This window comes from Centroberyx affinis, unplaced genomic scaffold, assembly GCF_046629955.1.
Source record: "Centroberyx affinis isolate AG114_WGS23_722 - 3 ecotype Tasmania unplaced genomic scaffold, CSIRO-AGI_Caff_v1 ptg000618l_1, whole genome shotgun sequence".
Classification (NCBI taxonomy): Eukaryota; Metazoa; Chordata; class Actinopteri; order Beryciformes; family Berycidae; genus Centroberyx; species Centroberyx affinis.
In genome coordinates this window covers 171,600-190,407 of record NW_027279248.1, presented here as the reverse complement: position 1 = coordinate 190,407, position 18,808 = coordinate 171,600, and the positions used below count along the sequence as shown (strand labels likewise).

At 41.9% G+C, this 18,808-nt stretch overlaps 1 protein-coding gene across 1 annotated transcript in view; it reads left to right on the top strand.

Moving 5' to 3' along the window:
- The first annotated feature begins 2,060 nt into the window (after positions 1 to 2,060).
- hs3st4 (heparan sulfate (glucosamine) 3-O-sulfotransferase 4) overlaps positions 2,061 to 18,808 on the top strand; it is an 89,683-nt gene continuing 72,935 nt past the window's right edge. The window contains exon 1 of the mRNA XM_071518656.1: positions 2,061 to 2,677. Coding sequence (XP_071374757.1) covers positions 2,061 to 2,677 — 617 coding nt within the window. The remainder of the gene's footprint in view (positions 2,678 to 18,808) is intronic.

Genomic DNA, 18,808 nt, shown 5'->3' with positions numbered 1-18,808 from the left:
CTTCATACTCGACTAACGGCCAATCAGTTGATTAAGTGACTAAGAGGGGGCGGCCCTATAAAATAACCACAATTGTACACAAGTCATAATAGCAGCATTCATCATGCCTTACTTGAGAAGAAAAGAATGAATTTAATTGCAAGATATTGTCTTTATGTTTAGACAATGCCTGTGATAATAACGGTTGGGCAATGCATATGTCCTAACAAATCATAATGTATTCTACACCTGCATTGGGTAAAAAGGCTGCATCTTGACTATATGTTAGGAAAGTGAGGAAGGGAACTATTTATTTTCTCTCTGTACAGACAGGCTCCATTGGATGGCATAGATTTTCTGATTCTGTGGAAGTGCATTGGATGAATGCAAAAGAGCTATATGACTATATTTTTGTGGTTTAGTAGCACAGCTTGCAGTGTGCAATACTTTATAATAAAATGACTTTGTCACCCCTTGTTAGTGTGCCAAGATGGCTAAAGGGAGTTTGAAACAGCACAAATTTGGTCAAACAATTTAATTTTTTCTTATTTCAGACACAGAACTTTAAATTTATCAGTAGCATGCTGTTCTGAGAGCCAGGCATTGCAAATTATTTGTGACCTAGTACTTAGTGTGACATTGGCATTTGTGGTGTGTTGGAGGTGTATGATGAATGAGACTCTCTAATACAGGGAGACATTTCTCAGTGGCATGCAATCTTGAATCCTCATATTGATGCAGAAAAGTGTACAAGTTAAGGTCTAGTGGAAATTCTCATCAGTAAATGCAGTCTGTAACCATGGTTAATAAATTCACTGCATAATATACCAGAGCATCCTTTATATGGAGTGTTTTTTGCATGGAAAGCCTGTGCTTTATTGCATTCAATTTTGTGGAGTGGAGAATTCACAACCCCCATGACCCATCATTTCAATTTAAAACATACTGTAGCTCATTATCCACTGTGATTCCTATAGCCTGCTTTCATTTCACCCAGATCAAATTCATTTTCTCTTTTTTTGTTGATTAACTTCTGTAATGCTCCGTAGAAAACCAGTAGGGTGCAGACATGAGCTTCGTGTAGAAACGTAACATATCTGTCAACATAATCTTTCCGAGATATAGTTTTTTTTATAGCGAACTTTACAGTGTATGAAACAATTCCCAATACAATAAGCTCTTACAAATGTGAGCAGTACATTCCCCATTCTCCTGAGTATCACACGAATGAGGGAGGAGTAGCTTTCTACTCTACTATTTTAGATTTGGAAATCTGACGTTTATAGCCTACTTGTGCACAGATAGAGGAAAAAGTGGGTGTACACTTTAGTTGTGCTGTGTGGCTCCACAGTGCTTCAGTTCAGATGAGCTCACCCAGCCGATGCGCACATCGTAGGATCCTACCAATCTGAGAAGGCACAAGGACAGAAGCAGCATCCTGGTAGTCAGCAGAAGAGTGAATGCATATGTGCACGGGCTGCACAAAGTAAGTAGAGAGAAGACAGAGGATTGTGTGACCATTCGTCCCTTATTGGAAAGATCCAATGGATTTGTAGGTTGGCTGGATGGATGTGAATCCACTGTTGTGCTTGCCAGTGTATCGAGGACTGGACTGGACTCCGAGCTGAGCGGCTGATGAAAACAAGCATACAGCCTACTTCAAACACTCTGCTGCTCGCTTTTTTTCTTTTTCTTTTTTTCCCCCATAAAATGCCAGGACTTCGTCCATCATACTCTGTCCAGTTCAAACCAGGCTGCTCATTTGGAAGGACGCCAGACCCCCAGCCTTTCAAATCTGCAAGTTCAGTCCAATAAATTGTGACATTGTCTGTCAGCCTTGGAATAAGAAATCGATACTCAAGAAAAGGGACGCGATATTCTTCCGGAATTTTAACGATCTATTTCCCCACTATCCTTATAAATATGCGATTTGGTTGGATTAGGTTGCTGTGGTCCAGCTTCACGCCTTTTCAGCTGGAGCAGTGCTGATAGTGACTGATTATTGTTGTTGATTTGTCCATGCAAGACTCGGGGTGGAAACATGTCTGGCCACTTCTTTGAGAGGATCACTGCTATCAGAGATGGCATTTTGGTCCAGCACTTCGGTTTTCACCTCTAAAGTGCCCCGGAAAATCTTATTCATGTTCACCCTCTCCCTCTCCGTCACCTACTTGTTCTATAGCTTGATGAGCTGCTACAACTCGCTGCAGTTCCCCCTGCAAGAGAACTACGTGTATCAAGGGAGGCTGGTGACGGAGGAGACAACTTTTGTGACATTAAGGGAAAAACTTTATTCCGCTTCATCCCAGGGCTTCGCCGAGGAGGAATTTACCGAGGCCGCTGCCGTTGAGAAAACCACTGCGATTTCCACCGTAAAGGATCATGCCGAAGCCGAACAAAGGACAGTGGAGTGGATTAGGACTCAGGCGTCTCCAACTAAATCGGCGTCGGTGTATCACACTACCACCGCTCTGGAGAGGGAGCACCAGGAATTCAGCACCACGGACAGCGAACTCAGGGTGAACTGCACGTCGGATTATGGGGAGAAGAAACTTCCCCAAGCCATCATCATCGGGGTGAAAAAAGGAGGAACCAGGGCGCTGCTGGAGGCTCTGAGAGTCCACCCGGACGTCAGAGCCGTTGGAAATGAGCCACATTTCTTCGACAGGAACTACGAGAAGGGGCTGGACTGGTACAGGTGAGCTCCAATTTATTAGTATAATTTTGTTGAATTCTTATTAACCTATTATTAGAAAAAAAAACAAAAAAAACCCGAAAATCATCATTATCATAATACAACTCCACCGCTGTTATAAAGGAAACAAAGTATCTAGTGTTGTTGAGAGTCTTGGTGCAAAATCATAAAAGCAGCAGTTTATGTGAAAAGCGTCATCACAACATACCTCCATTAGCCTTTCTATTAGTGTGGACCTGGTTGACCCAGTAAACCAATTGCACTATTCACTGGAAGCTTTATTTTCTGAACCATTACCAATAATGGAACATGGTGTGTGTGTGCGCGTCTAGTCTATTGAACCCCATCCTGGAGCCACAGTCTGGTCTCTGTGATGCTGAGAATTACACTGTGCAACAGGCCTGTCATGCAGCATGTCACCTGCTATCACAGATCAAACCTTTAGACCTTTATTAGGGTGTCACACACACCCACACACATGCACATGTCACCCATGTATAGTCACATGTAGACACAGATAGACACAAGGTTATCATTTTCTTATTTGCATTAGATGTATTTTTAATTCTGATTCCAGTTTGTTTAGTTTCAGTTTGGACTTCAGATAAGGCTAGACAGTGTCATTTTAGTTCCCATTATTCAGAAATTAAATTTAAATTATGCATAATTTCATTTGAGTTTTATGGCAGAGTATTTTGGCAATGTGTGCTTTTAGCTTGTTCATGTATCCACGAGAAACACACAGTCATATATACATATATATATACATATACTATGTATATGTATATATATACTATGAACATCCTCACCCACAATGTGTAGATGTTCATAGTATATATATACATATACATAGTATATGTATATATACTAGTATACATAGTATACATAGCATATGTTCATATATATATATACTGCATATAGAGTATCTATGTATCGGAAGTGTTGGATATATTAATCTCTAGATGACCCCCTTGACATTGACCATAGGCTGAAACTGACTGATTACTCAGTTTAGTTTCTGTTTTAGTTTCCTTCTCTCTCTCTCTCTCTCTCTCTCTCTCTCTCACTCTCTCACTCTCTCTCTCGTCTCTCACTCTCTCTCTCGTCTCTCTCTCTCTCTCTCTCTCTCTCACATACACACACACACACACACATGAACGCACCCTCACAGATAAAGACAGAGTGCAATAGATTTGAGTTGTTATATTTTAAAATAGCAGTAAGTCTGTATGTGATAAGTGCTGTATTGTATATTGAATATCTTCTGGTATAGCTGTAGGTATATTAGGGTGTAAGGATTATATGAAGTATACTCTCTTATCAGCCTAATTACCAGTGACTCATACTGGATGGAAGTCAGCGTATTCTCTCTTCCGTCTCAGCAGTACATCCAACTATCAGCACACCACTTCCACACATATGTCACTTAAACACCATATATTTTGATAACATAGAATAACACAGTCCTATAAATGTGCCATTTTCTGAAATATGTTTTGTCTATCTGCTTCACAAAGGAGTGGATATTATTGTCATCAGTTCACAACAGCGTGTTGGTGACATTCAATTTTCGTCCAGGTATATTGGCCAGCGATGAACCTTTTTTTTTTGTTTATCAGTGCCGTGTTTATGGGCGCAAAATCAATTCCAGGGTTCAATCATGGTCAATGTGCCAGTGGCTCAGTTACACGTTGTTCTCGCATGATGGTGCCTGACCAGGGGGACTGAAGATTTCTAATGGAATCAATGAGCTGATGAGAATGACGCCGACTCCAGTCCCTTATGTTTCTCCACAGAGCCAGGTCTGTTACATTGGAATTTGGGTTGGAGAGCATCTGCTTTCATCTTGCTGCATAGAGATGGGAGCTCTCGGCTGTTCATTTAGCCCGTGTTAATGTGAACTCTTTCATTACACTTATGGTGCAAGGCTCATTAGACAGGAAGATGACAGGCTTGCATAAATAATAATAAGTGCGCTTGTGTGTTTTAGTGCCCCTGAGCCAAAAAAAAATCCCTAAAGCACCCTTAATTTTATATCTGTGATTGTCCGGGGTGTAACGTTAACCTCAGAATGACGTGTTGGTGTAGGAAGGAAAGATTCCAGCACCAGGGGTTTTGCACCAATGGGGGGGATGCGCCCAGGCAGGATATCTGCCTGTTCTGTTGGCCAGTGAGGAAATAATTACAGTGCAACATGGAAAATAGTTAAATGCATAATTATGTGTCTTGTCACTATTCCTGATACCAGACAATGCTAGTGGAACAGCTATATAAATTCATCCAGACATTCATTGTAACCGTATGTTTTTTTGTTTGTTTCTGAAAGCTGTATTCCTTTGCATCTCTCCTCTCTGTCTGTGATATACTGGCTAATGTGCGGCTAATACTGGAAGTCAAATTTTGATCAATTACTGATGTTCACGACCGTTTGATATTGGTTTAGATAGATGAGCCCAGTAATTTCGGACCTATGTTAGTGACACTTGTTAAATTTTTTGATGGATAATAATGATACAGTAGACTGTGGGGGAGAAAATATGCAAAAGCATACTGTAAGTGCTTAGATGTACTCGACTGCTCTTGAAGCCAATTCACAACACATTGAATCTACAGATGTCTGTAATGCTTTTAGAATCGTGGAGTAGTGGATGGTATTGATTGGTGCTAATACTATGTGACCGTAATGATGGTGACGCTTCACATAATCACATGCTTAACCATCTATAAGAGGAGTTGGCATGGTGTTTGTGTGTGCATGTGTGTGTGTGTGTGTGTGTGTGTGTGTGTGTGTGTATGTGGTTGAGGGGCACTTGAAGGCTATTACTTTGTCTGATACTCTGAAGGAAAGAAGGTAGGAAAAAGGGAAGTTCAATTGAGTTTGGTGCTCTAAATTAAAAGAACCTGCCATGAAATGAAAAGACACAGTGTGGATGGTCAGATTTCAGGAGCATGTGGCGCAGGCTACAGTAAGTCTGATATGTACAGTAGGGAAGAACTGGTCCTACATAGCTGACCTGTATCAAGCATTAAATTGCAGACATTTGTCAGAAAAAAATTATGATTATATATTGGATTTCTCAGAATTGCCACTGAAGTGCTTTCTGGTGGGGGGGTGGAGTGTGTGTGTGCGTGGTGGAGGGAGGGGATACATACAACACCATTTTACTCGCTGGAAAATGGGCCTGTTACTGCCACATTTACAATTACAATTTACAATTTATAATTTCCCATTTGGCAGATGCTTTTATCCAAAGCAACGTACACAAGAGATTTTAATAACCCACAATAAAACACAAGCAAGGTTCTAGTCTAGGAGAGAACAACGAGAGTAAGTGCCATAAAGCTAAGTTCTGGTCCAACAGGACATAGGTACTACGAGGCAATGCATAGAGGCAATGCATAGAGGCAATGCATAGAGGCAATGCATAGAGTGCATAGAGGCAGATAAAGAGTTTTTTTTTTTTTTTTTTTTTTTGGTTACACAGTCCATCAGGTGAAAAGGTGTTCACTAAAGAGCTGGGTCTTTAGCCTTTTCTTAAAGATTGAGAGGGACTCTGCGGATCGAATGGTGTTTGGTTCCACCACCGAGGAACCACAGAAGAGAAGAGTCTGGCTAGAGACTTAAGGCCTTGTGCTGGCAGCACCAGGCGCCGCTCCTTGGCAGAGTGTAGTGAGCGGGAGGGAGCGTAGACCTGAATGAGGGAGTTCAGGTAGGTCGGAGCCGTTTTGGTTGCTGCTTTGTAGGCGAGCATCAAGGACTTAAACTTGATGCAGGCAGCAAGTGGGAGCCAGTGGAGGGATATGAACAGCGGAGTGACCTGTGCTCTTTTGGGCTGGTTGAAGACCAGATGCGCCGCCGTGTTCTGGATCATCTGCAGAGGTTTGAGCGTACATGCCGGGAGCCCTGCCAGTAAGGAGTTACAGTAGTCAAGGCGTGATATTATAAGTGCCTGTACTAGGAGTTGTGCTGTATGTTCAGACAGGTAGGGTCTGATCTTCCTGATGTTGTACAGGGCAAATCGGCATGACCGAGCAACAGAAGCCACATGCTCCTTAAAGGTTAGTTAGTCATGACACCCAAGTTTCTGGCAGACTTTGTGGGAATGAGGTGAGCTGATTCGAGCTGGATACTGATCTGTTGTTGTACAGAGGGACTGGCTGGGATGACAAGGAGCTCAGTCTTTGACAGTTAAGCTGAAGGTGGTGTTCATTCATCCATGCCGCGATATCGGCGAGGCATGCCGATATCCATGCCGAGACTGTGGGGTCCTCTGGCGGGAACGATAGGAGGAGCTGGGTATCGTCAGCATATCGTCATGAATGGTAAGAGAAGCCATGTGAGCGGATGACTGCACCAAGTGAGGTGGTGTATATTGAAAAGAGAAGGGGTCCAAACACTGAGCCTTGAGGTACCCCTGTGGACAAGCAGTGGGATTTAGACACTTCCCCTCTCCAAGACACTCTAAAGGATCTCCCTGAGAGGTAGGACTCAAACCAGCGGAGAGCAGATCCTGAGAAGCCAAGCTCAGCGAGTGTGGAGAGGAGGATTTGGTGGTTAACCGTGTCAAAGGCAGATAGGTCAAGCAACATTAGAACAGAGGACTGACCGGCAGCTCTAGCTGATCGCAGTGTTTCCACTACAGACAAGAGCGCAGTCTCGGTAGAGTGTCCGCGTTTGAAGCCAGACTGGTTAGGATCATACAGATTGTTCTAAAAAAGGAATTCAGAGACTTGATTAAAGACTGTACGCTCAAGTGTCTTGGAAAGGAAGGTGAGGAGTGAAACCGGCCTGTAATTTTCAACCTGAGATGGGTTGAGTGTAGGTTTCTTTAGCAGCGGGGGTAACCCGGGCTTGCTTAAAAGCAGTGGGGAACACACCCATTGTAAGTGAGGAGTTGATGATGTCCATGACTGCAGGGATAAGTGTGGGTGAAATGGCCTGCAGGAGGTTGGAGGGTATGGGGTCCAATGGACAGGTAGTGGGATGAGAGTCAAGCAGAAGTTTGGAGACTTGCTCCTCGGTGAGATGGGCAAATGAGAGGAGTGAGGCCCTGTTAGCTGGCAGCAGCATACTGAGTTGGTCAGACTCAGAGAACTGAATACTGATGGTAGAAACCTTATCAGTAAAGAAGGATGTGAAGAGGTCAGCAGTGAGCAAAGTTGAGGGTGGAGATGGTGGAGGGTTGAGGAGTGAGTTAAAAGCTGAAAATAATTTCTGAGCGTCTTTGGTGCTGCTGAATTTCTCCTGATAATAAGTGGTCTTGGCACTTTTTAGATGGGAGGAGAATGCAGATGGGAGAGTCTGATAGTCACTGAGGTCAGTGGGGTCTCTGGATTTGCGCCATTTTCTCTCAGCTGCTCTGAGCCCCGCCCATTGCTCTCTGATGACACTGGTGAGCCATGGACTGGGGGGGGTGTTACGAGCAGGTTTGGATGAGAGTGGGCAGAGATTGTTTAGAGAGGCAGCTAGCGAGGAGCAGAGTGTGTCTGTAGCCTCATTGACATGAGTGAGGAGAACTCATTATGAGGGGGCACGGTAGCCGAGACCTCATTGGAGAGCTGAGCCAGTGTGAGGGACTGGAGGTTTCGTCTGAAGGAGACCATTTGCGGCGGAATGTGAGGATGTTCTGGTAAGGAAACCATGAATTGAATAAAGAAGTGGTCTGACAGATGTAAGGGGGTGACAGTCAGATTTGCCGTGGAGCAGTTTCAAGTCACAATCAGATCGAGTGTATTGCCCTCTTTGTGTGTGGGAGCGGTGGAGACCTGTTTGAGGTCAATTGAGGACAGAAATGAAAGGAAGTCAGTCGCTTGGGGTTTGTCAAGATGGATATTCATGTCCCCCATGACGATCAGTGGGGTGCCATCTTCAGGAATGGCTGAGAGTAGCATGTCCAGTTCAACTACAAAGTGCCCCAGTAGCCCTTGTGGGCGGTATATGACAACCACAAATAGTTTGACAGGGGCGGTAACCATGATTGCATGGTATTCAAAGGATGAGTTATTGCTTAGAGGAGAAAGCGTAGTGAATTTCCAGTCTTTGGAAATGAGGGCACCCGTGCCACCTCCACGGCCAACGGAACGAGGTGTGTGGGAGAAAGTAGAGTCAGCTGAAAGCGCAGCTGGTGTGGCTGTGTTTTCTGGACGGATCCAGGTTTCGGTCAGGGCTAGTACCTGAATGTCAGATAGGTTTGCAAGTGCTTGGATAAATTCTGTTTTACTTACAGCAGACTGACAATTCCATAAGCCAAAGGAAAAAGCAGAGGAAGTAGCTGAGGCTTTTCTGAGAGAGTAGTGATTCTCAGGATTGCGCTGTCTTTTATGACTGATCCTTTGATGGCTTGAGGGCATTTTGAAGCAAAGTAAGCAAAAGTAACTGAAAGTAGTAAGATTACAATACTGAGTTGGATTAATGCAATAGATTGGTTATTGGTTTGCAATTTTAAGCAGGTAATCCATCATCCTTAACAGATTACACATTGAAAGTTATCTTCCTATGCCTGTTTATGTGGAACAAGTGTGGGATGGGAATGATGTGTTCAGACCTTGTATATAATTTCTGATCAGAATTCTATCAACTGGCTTTGGCTGAGGTTTGGACAGATAAACATACGGTTTGTAAAACACTTATGTCTTACAGTGATCAATTCTGGATGTGGCATGAACAAGTTTTTCAGGAAGTTCTGTGTCGATGAAAAGTGCTAATTTTTGTGCAAACTCAGACCACATAACGATCACATCAGGATTCACAGGTTGGTGTGAGTTTGGTACGGTCCTCCAAAGACCGGTCCAGATTGGCAGTTGCCTCTTGCTGTTTGCCCATTTTTAGCACTTATGGACAGTTCTTCCAATGTGTTTTGGGCTTAACTGAACAAGCATTAACAATGTAGAGCCATCATCACCATACACAGAGGACCAATGAAAGCCAACTGGTGCTTCTAATGCTGCTTCCATTTCTGACTAAAGAGGACGAGCCTCCAAAACAAGGCTTGAAGTTATCTGTTTCTCTAGAGCGCCTCTCCACCTGCTGCAAACCCCTGTCCTGACCTGGGAAACTTTTGGCATAAAGCTCATGCATTTTTAGGACAATTGTCACGATAGCCAATTGAGTGCAGCACACTGTTAGCTCTGCTCAGCTCTGTGCCAATGGTCCACATACATTAGTGGAGAGATAATATGCCTCATAAATTGTGATAAAAGGAATGTCATTGTTTATTGATCATAGATAAGATTCATGCTTGCTCTGTACAGGCATTTTCCACAGGGTTACATACTGGATAGGCACCAGTCTACAGAGGGATTAGATTGAGGTTGACTACTTTGTAAAATTTTTGGTCTTAACAAATACGGCTTCAAAGGAGTGAACAAAAGAGCCAGAGTTTAGGTAGAAGAAAAGATAATTTAAAGGAATGTAAATGCCCATCAGCCGTGCTACAAAAAAGTTACAGCTAAAGTTGTGCTGCATTCTCAAGATGACAGCAAGTAAACAGCTGCAAAACAGGCTCATTGGGGAAATTTATGCTTGATAAAAAGTAAAGAAAGTAAATGAATGAATGAATGAATGAATGATTGATCCGTCTGCTATCATTAGAGGAACTGCACAACTACTGGAACACCAATCCTGGTTTGAATAGGTACTGTTAAACAAGATAAAGGTTAAATTGTGCTCTTATTTATGAACATCATTTTGAATATACTAATTTATCTACTTGAGATTGTTTGGATTTTCACAATGTGTAGAAATCATGCTCTGTTAATGGACAGTGAAACAGATTCAACTGTTCAGTACCTATGAAGAAGTAACACCTTTCTCTGTAATGGATGTACAAAGCACATCCATAACAGACTTAGTAGGGAAATTGTCTTTTTTCAGGGAGGTCAGAGGTCAGGTTCAGCTACAGAGCAGCAGCCCTGGAGCTGGTAGGGATCAGTGACTTGCTCAAGGACACTTGAGCAAGTCACAGTGCAGATGCTTTCTGACACTGGGCTCGGACCCATCCATCATATGGCTGAAGGACGGTCTCACGAACCCCTAGGCCTCCCTGCTGCCCCAAATGGCAGTCGAGTTTTAGAGGAGTCTCATTAAAACTTATAGGTGATTTCAAAATGAATGTCTTCTGAGAACTGTAAATTCAAAGGAACCAAAAAATATTATTTCCTTCATTCGTTTAGATCCAAAATGTATGAAAATAAAACAAAGCCTACACACTGGTTTGATTAAACATCAGCATAGGCAGTCACCTGTCAAAAAATCCACCAATTCTCCATGGCTAAAATGACAGCTTCATGACAGCATGAGACCTGGCAAACTCTGCAATGTATTAATAATTATTTGAGATTGATGAAAAATCACATACGATTGGTTATAAAGGAACGTGGTTTGACAGAGTGAAGCTGTTTTTTTTATTATTTTGCAAAAATCTCCAAAGGAGTAGTTAATGGGAAATTGAAAATATTTTTCAAGCACTTTATCATTTGTTCGGCGCATTAACAATGGCAATACAAGCATACACAATTTTTAAAAGTGAAACAACTTTGAAAATAGTGAGGTCTTCCACCCTTAATCCCAGTTAAAAAGCATGTGTGACAAGGACAAATCATACAAAAGACTGCATGAAATTTCTCATCTATTGAGGCTCAGTAGAATTCTGCACTGTGTTATCCGAACTGAACAGTGACCGTACCAGAGTGTGTGTGTGTGTGTGTGTGTGTGTGTGTGTGTGTGTGGGGGGGGTTATCAGAATGCCTTTCTCCAGGCTTTCAAAACACATGGTCAAGAATAATTGCATTGTGAAATATATACTACGTAATCATGGCAACATAAAAGTCCCAGAAACGTGTAATAAAGTAATTCAAAATGTTGACCACTCATGAATGTATCATCAAACAGCTATGCAATCGCTGTACAGTATAAAGGCTCTGACTCAAAGCTAAAGTTAGTGCAAAGGGCATTTAATAACAAAACTGTATGCGTTGGTATTCTGAGCTTAGGCTTTGGTACTGACACCTTTTGTTGATGCTCTGCTCTGGAAGAAACAAAATAAGTAGTAAGTAGTAGTAGTATAGCGAAGCTAGTAGTACTTCAAAGAAAACACAATCCCTAGTACTTAATACACTAAAATGAGCTGTCCATCCATATGACCTATGGATATGAACAAGGCTATTTGTTTGATTCACAATAATTGACAACAATATAGGTTACTTGAACTGTGAAATGCTACTCGTTTTGTATGATTTGCAAACACGTACAACCTCACAGTAATTCACCAACTGCTATAAATTATCCTTCACACATAAAATGTCACACTGTAAGACTTCACAGAATATAAAATAGACCCATATACTTATAACTGTCATCACAAATCACTGAGAGTAGCCCTAAGCTATCCAAATGGATAACAGGAGCCAGAGGCAGAACACAGACAATAGAATTTGATAGAGAGAAAATATGCACAAACTTGAGATACTAAATTATCCAAATCTACAAAATATAAATCTATAATTTTGGCAGGGTAGATTCGGTGCCCTGAATAACCCGCTGCTCTGTCAACCTACTGCTGACACACGGAAGCTGTCACCTTCTTTGACATTGGGCTTGACCCGATAGAAAAAGATCACATTTATTGCTTAGCTCACCTATTGTATCAAGTGAATACATCATTTATCAAAATCGTAGTCCTATGGGCTGGGCAGCGCTAACCTAATTTCTAGGAAAAATAAGGCTATTTCAGGTGGAAAAAGACAACAGCCATAAAATAATATAATTTATCACCTCCTGTCATTCATAGAGGAACAGTAGGCCACGGACTAGCCGAATACAGTTTAGAATGGGCAAATATGCCTATTAATACTTAATTGTTGGCATGGTTTTTATTAAACTGCAGAATTAAAGACAGGCGGTTTTTAATGGTGATGTGCAAAGTGCATTAAAAGCTGATATAGGGGTAAGATGCTATACTCAGGATATTTAGATATCTCTGATGCAACATCCAAATTTAAGGTAATAGCCTGCTCTGCACAAGTCTGAATGTGCATAACGTTTTTCTCTTCCTTTCCTTTGTCTACTCTGGAAAATGTTCATACATGTGAAATGTCTGGCAACTCTGAACCAGGTGTTTTAAAGTGTGCAGGCACTAATATCTCTGTGTTATTAACCCTGTGCAATAAAAGCAGAGGGGATGTGTCTATAAATCTCTTGGAGCAGTGTTCTTACCCTTTCAGCGCTACATCCCCACGTTGAAAAAGGATTCAGCAATAGTCAATGCCGTACTACAATGCTGCGGCGATTCGTCCCAGTTGGCATTGTTTATATTGCAGCACACTCCGCGTTCAACAAACTATTTTACTTTTGTTGCAAGCATTTTCAATCTTCTCTTTTTGATGTGGCCTTCAGAAAGATGTCACAGAATCAGCCTTGCCACTTCCAAGGACTGTTCTCTTTGTGCGAGTCGTAATGTGCTCTAATCAATAGAACCTACACAGCTCTCACGCCCGTACCAAAGTTTTATCCCAGCCAAGGTCACACAGTGAAGTGCTCTCGCTCCTTTCTCTGTTTTATCAAAGAAAAAGATCCCTCTTTTTGCACAGCATTGTGAAAAGCTACTGCAAAGAATTTCACATGGTCTTTTCTTTTTGAAATATTAAATTCTATTCGTGGAGGGAGTGTCAATATATCATGTCTGATTCAGCTGCTGTGGGACTTTGAAGAAGGAACAATGTGTGCTCCGGCACAGGCTTTACCGTACCCGCAACCTTCAGCCGTAAGACAGGACCCTCTGACAGGAAGTTTGTAATGGAGACATGGATCCACTGCCGAGCCCGGCAGCAGAAAGTCTAAATCCAGCGTTTATCCCTTGTTTAGCCCTGCGTTCCCTCCCTCAGCTGCTCCACAGGCAGCTTAGCCCCTGACTCTTGCCACCTGACTGGGGGCCCGTGACTCCAGTCAGTGGGGAGATGGGAGAGAGCGAGGTGGGCCAGATCCCTGAGTAGGCAGGATGCCATCCCCGCATCTTCCAGCTGGGCCTGTGTGCTGCTGCTGTGCCTCCCTGTCCCACGCCTCCCCAACATGGCAGAATCTGCCTATGCCTGATAAGACGGCGCCAAGACTCACAAGGACGCACCTCTGAGTACTCTGATGCCAGTGCAGCAGTTGTGGAATTAAACTTTTTAATTAGCAGCGTACCTCGGCGCCTGTCGAGAGAGTGGACCGCTTCAGTCAGGTCTTTCTCGGTGCCCACCCCCTTTCCGCTTGATTAAACTCCCAAGCATCATAGAGCTCCGAGGTCCGACCAGTGACCACAGGAGCAATCATGTTTATTTCCTGCTTGAGCTTCTCTGTAGATGCAAGCGTAGCACAGGAAAATGAACCAGATCACATCCAACAGCCAGAAAGCGCAAAAGTAGAGCTTTTGTCTGGTGCCATACCTCACATAAATGAGTGTATTGAACAATACTCATTGCCTAAGTACTACGCTTCCATGTTATTCCTGCCCAGCCTGATGGATGTACAATATGATGAAATAATCAACATTATGTGCGTGAAGTGAGTTCCCCCTTAAAAAGGCACTCCTTTGTGACTATCAAACATGCACTTGATTGTCAAGTATATAACAGTAGAGTACAAGTGAGTGCCTGTGCAATCGCAAAAGTAAAACCGCATGTTCACTTATTTATTTTATATTTAACTAGAATTACACTCACAACGTCAGTGGTCTCTCGTATAAGTATAGGGAATTTCACAAAGATCCTGATGCACTTGTGCGAAGTCACATAGATCATTAATTGTACTCAAATTCTTCTTCTTCTTCTTCTTCTTCTTCTTCTTCTTCTTCTTCTTCTTCTTCTTCTTCTGGAAATTGGCCCACCAGCTTTTCTATCTACACAGTGTACACATACAAGGAAAAGACTGCAGTGTCAACACTGGTCAACAAATCAGGACTCAATATGAAGAAACAAAAACATAAAAACATGATTATTAGCAAACATGTAAACATTTACTTACAGCAACATTATGCAATAAATGATATTGACAAACACACAGCGACAGACAGTCCAAAGACAAAATGAAAAAGACTGAGACTCTTTTGTAATAAATTATAGATTCAAATATCAAATTTCCATAAGTATATCCACAAAGCTACAAATATTTCAGCACAATTACTCAGTGGGCACAGCCAATACAATGCTATCCTTCAAGTTTAATATTTTCTGCAGCAGATATCATAATACAATGGGTCACCACATACACAGCACAGCGCTGTATTACCTTACGGGAGGTTTTCCTTTGCCGTGGTGTTTTGTGTTGGGAGAATGTGGGCTCGTTTTTCATTTCATTCCAGGGTCAGGCTTTGGCTTGATCTTACTCTAGCTATCTCTATTGTAACACAAGAATTATGGAAGAAGTAATACTGCTCCATCCTCTTTTGCATACGGGGAAAAAAAACCCTCTTGAGCAGTTAATGGGTTAGTATAGCCAATTTCATCCTGCCTTTGGTCCTGTTCAGAATTCACATGCATTCCTCCTCTCTCTCTCTCTCTCTCCCTCTCTCTCTCTCTCTCACACACACACACACACACATTCTGTTTCTTTCTCCTGCCCTGTTGTAGCTACAGTTCAATGCTTTCAAGTGGAAGTCTACTTTACTTATGCTTAGAATTTAATTCACCAATTTTTTTTCCCATTGCTGTGAAGTGGCCGTGGGGTATGGTTCACCATCAAGGCTCATATCCACTTTATTTTTGTGTCCATCAAAAGAGCGGGATAAAATTCAGATCTGCCTTCTCCTCCATTGTCAGTAAGATAGAAGGGGCGACTTGGGTTTTGCAGTTTTTTTTTGTTCTGTGACACGGATGGATCGCCTGAAAATGACACAAACACAGCTTTGCCTTTTAAATTATTTATTTTGGACCAAAAATAAAGTATAAGCTGAAGTCATTTTAAGCTTAAAGGGATTCGTATCTCCCAAAAGATTATTTGTGTGCCACAGAATTGCCATGATGTGCTCCCAGTCTAAAGGAACAATGATTTTGTTCGGCAGAATGCTGGTTTACAGACGTCTTTAAATCTCTGCAAATAAGACTACCTTGGGACAAATAAGCATGTCAATCATACTTGTCAAGATTCCAATTTTCCTTTCGCATCTCCTGGAGCACTTGCGCTGCGCATGCTGCTTATTGGCTGTGAGGAATACGGTCTCATGACACAAACCCAAAAGCAGACTGATGCATTTGTTCAGTCAGAGGAAAACCCTGACAGCAACGGCCATGAAGCCAAGACGCAGGGGCTGCTGGGAGGGGAGTATGTTTCAAATATGTGTCCATGAGCTGATATGTATTTCAGCAGTATGTCACGCCGAGGGACAGGGAGTATGAAATCGTAGCTTCTCCCTCCAGAATTAGCGGTATTATCATTCTGCCTGTGTGCCCATAACATGCTATACAGTATATATGTTTTCTACAGGAAGAACTTGAACATTTTATCACAGAAATTACCAAGCAATGCTGGCTGGTAAAAAAAAAAAAGGAGCGAAATTTGAAAGCATTTTTTTGAGGATTCTCATTTTTTATTGATTCACTCTTATTTTCCAGGTGATGAAAAAGCAAAGTTCTACCACCGATGTAGACGTGATCTTTTGAGCCATATGCCTCTTGTGTTCTTCTTGTGTTCTTCATGCCATCCACAGTTCAACAACAACCTGACAGACTTTATTCAATTATGGCAGTGTGATGTGTTGAGACTCCGGAGGTGTGAGCTAATTCCTCTGTTTACACCCCTGAGTCACTGTCACAAACAAAGACAAACACATTCATTGGCTTCCAGGAGCTTGTTTGCTGTGATTGTCCCATCGCCTTTGAAGTTTCTCATCGCTTTATGTTGTTTATTTATTCATGCTCTTTCTTTCCCTGAAATCACCATGGGGTATTCCGTTAGCATAATTTTAGCACAGTGTGAAACAGTGTATGAGTTGAGTATTAGATGTGTAAACTGCACTCAACACAGTTCTTACAAACAGTAGAAACGCTGCTGTTGTGGATTGATTGGGATTTTGAAGAGGAAATCTTCACGTGGAGTGATTCTGATTTTAGAGCACTCTGATGAAATGTATTTTTGGTTTCTCCACCATCAAGCATTTATTAATCTGCCCCTGCAATACAGAAATACTCTCATTGCTTTTGGTGTGTTGGAAGTCGTTTTTATACAAGCTGTGGCATTTGCCAAACTCCCTTGAGACTTGGATTAAGCCAATGAAATGCAAAAGGACGCTTTTAGGGATTATGCTAATTACTAATTGGTGTATCAGGAGGTGATTGTTTTTCCTGGATAATTTGGATTATTGGCATTAAAGATTTAGGAGAGAGTTGACGTGTTCTGCCTCTCAAATGAGGCTGCTACCTTCTCCTCATGTGAAGCCAACTCTTACCTTATGGGGTTTTTGATGTCTGTGATATGTTGTCTTATATGATCTGTGGTATGATTACACACACACACACACACACACACACACACACACACACACACACACAGGCACACTCTCACACACACAAATCAGCATAAAACAAAATGTGCTTCAGAGAGATACAAAAATTGGTAGCTACCCCAGGCCTAATGGGCAGAATTTGATTTGGGCCCCACAAACTCTTTTCATTTTGTGGCTGTGAACCCGCCATTCACAAACCAGATTTACCACTGTAATGTACAATAAAATATATAAGTAACACTATGGTTGTGATTTGGAAAAAAAATAAATAAAATGAAAATAAATACATAAATTAATTAAATCTTGTTTTTCCAGTCTCAAACACTGCAAAATGAGAAACAGTACAATACTAATGATGTTATATAAATGCAATATGTCTGCATGTAGTCTCCATTTAGGGTTTTAAGGAGATGTAGTGAGGCCAGATTGGAGGTTCTCAGTTCTCAGCAACAATCTCGGAGCCGTTAATGAGTTGTAACAAGGGTTAATTAGCGGGCTGTAAATTGATATGTTTCATTACCAATTAAATGCTTTCACATTAATACTTCATTGAAAAAGAAACAACAACTTTGCTCGGCTGCCAAGACGGGGTTCTCTTGTGGGAGGCAGGGTCCTGTCTGCAGCGCGTACATAGACTGCAGAAAATAATGGACAAAGTGGTCTGTTTGAAGCCTGGGAAGAAGGATTTCTGGGTGCCAAGGAAGAGATAATGTACAGTGAGCCAGTCATTATTTCAAAATAAGACCCGACAGAGGGAATCAAGACCCTGACGCAAGACAGTTCCATTGTGATTGGAGTTTTTGCTCATTCCCTGCAGTAAGAGGGCACCACTTTCAAGCCACAATTGTGTCAAATCTAGTTTTATTTTCCCTTTAATTTTACGGACTATAGCTGTCTTGCTTTGGTTTGTCTGTTTGCTTGATTGGGTTGTGATTGACAGCAGGTCCTAACGTAACCGCAAAGAACATTATGGTAGAAAGTTTTATTTTGAAAAGGAAAACACAGAAATCAGAGAAGCAGAAAGTGTAAGTAAGACGCCCCCTGCTGTCTCGTCTCTTGTGTTGTTCCTGAATGAAAAGTTTATATCCTGATGTTAGCATTCTGATGCAACTTTTCAAAACACGATTGTTAGCTTCTTATTCACAGTGATGAATTACTTTTATGGCCAAATTAAAAGTCTCCAGACTTGTTTTCTATGCCGTTTGGAATTGACTGGGAGTGAATATAGCAAAACTGATTATAACATATCTTTAATTGTGGCACATGCATGTAAAAACTGTTAGCATTAAAGGGATGGAAAATGTAAAAATTAGCAAAAACTCAAGTCACGCTTGAATTGTCCTTTAAGGGGCTTATTTTGCATAATGACCAGCTCCCTGCAGTGACGGACTGGGATCAAAAAACGGCCCTGGCATTTCCGACACAACGGCCCTATTTCCAAACTCAACACCCCAATTGTTAGCATAAAAAGCTTGAGATAAAACCATACAGACTGACTAGAATGCAGAAATTCGGAACACAGACCACACACGCAACCGACACACACTACAACCGCTGATGAATGCCGACAACAGTGCACACAACACTGTGAGCAGCAGAGCGCTACGACATAATACGCGCAACTAGTAAATTAAGGCACATTCGGCACAAATACATA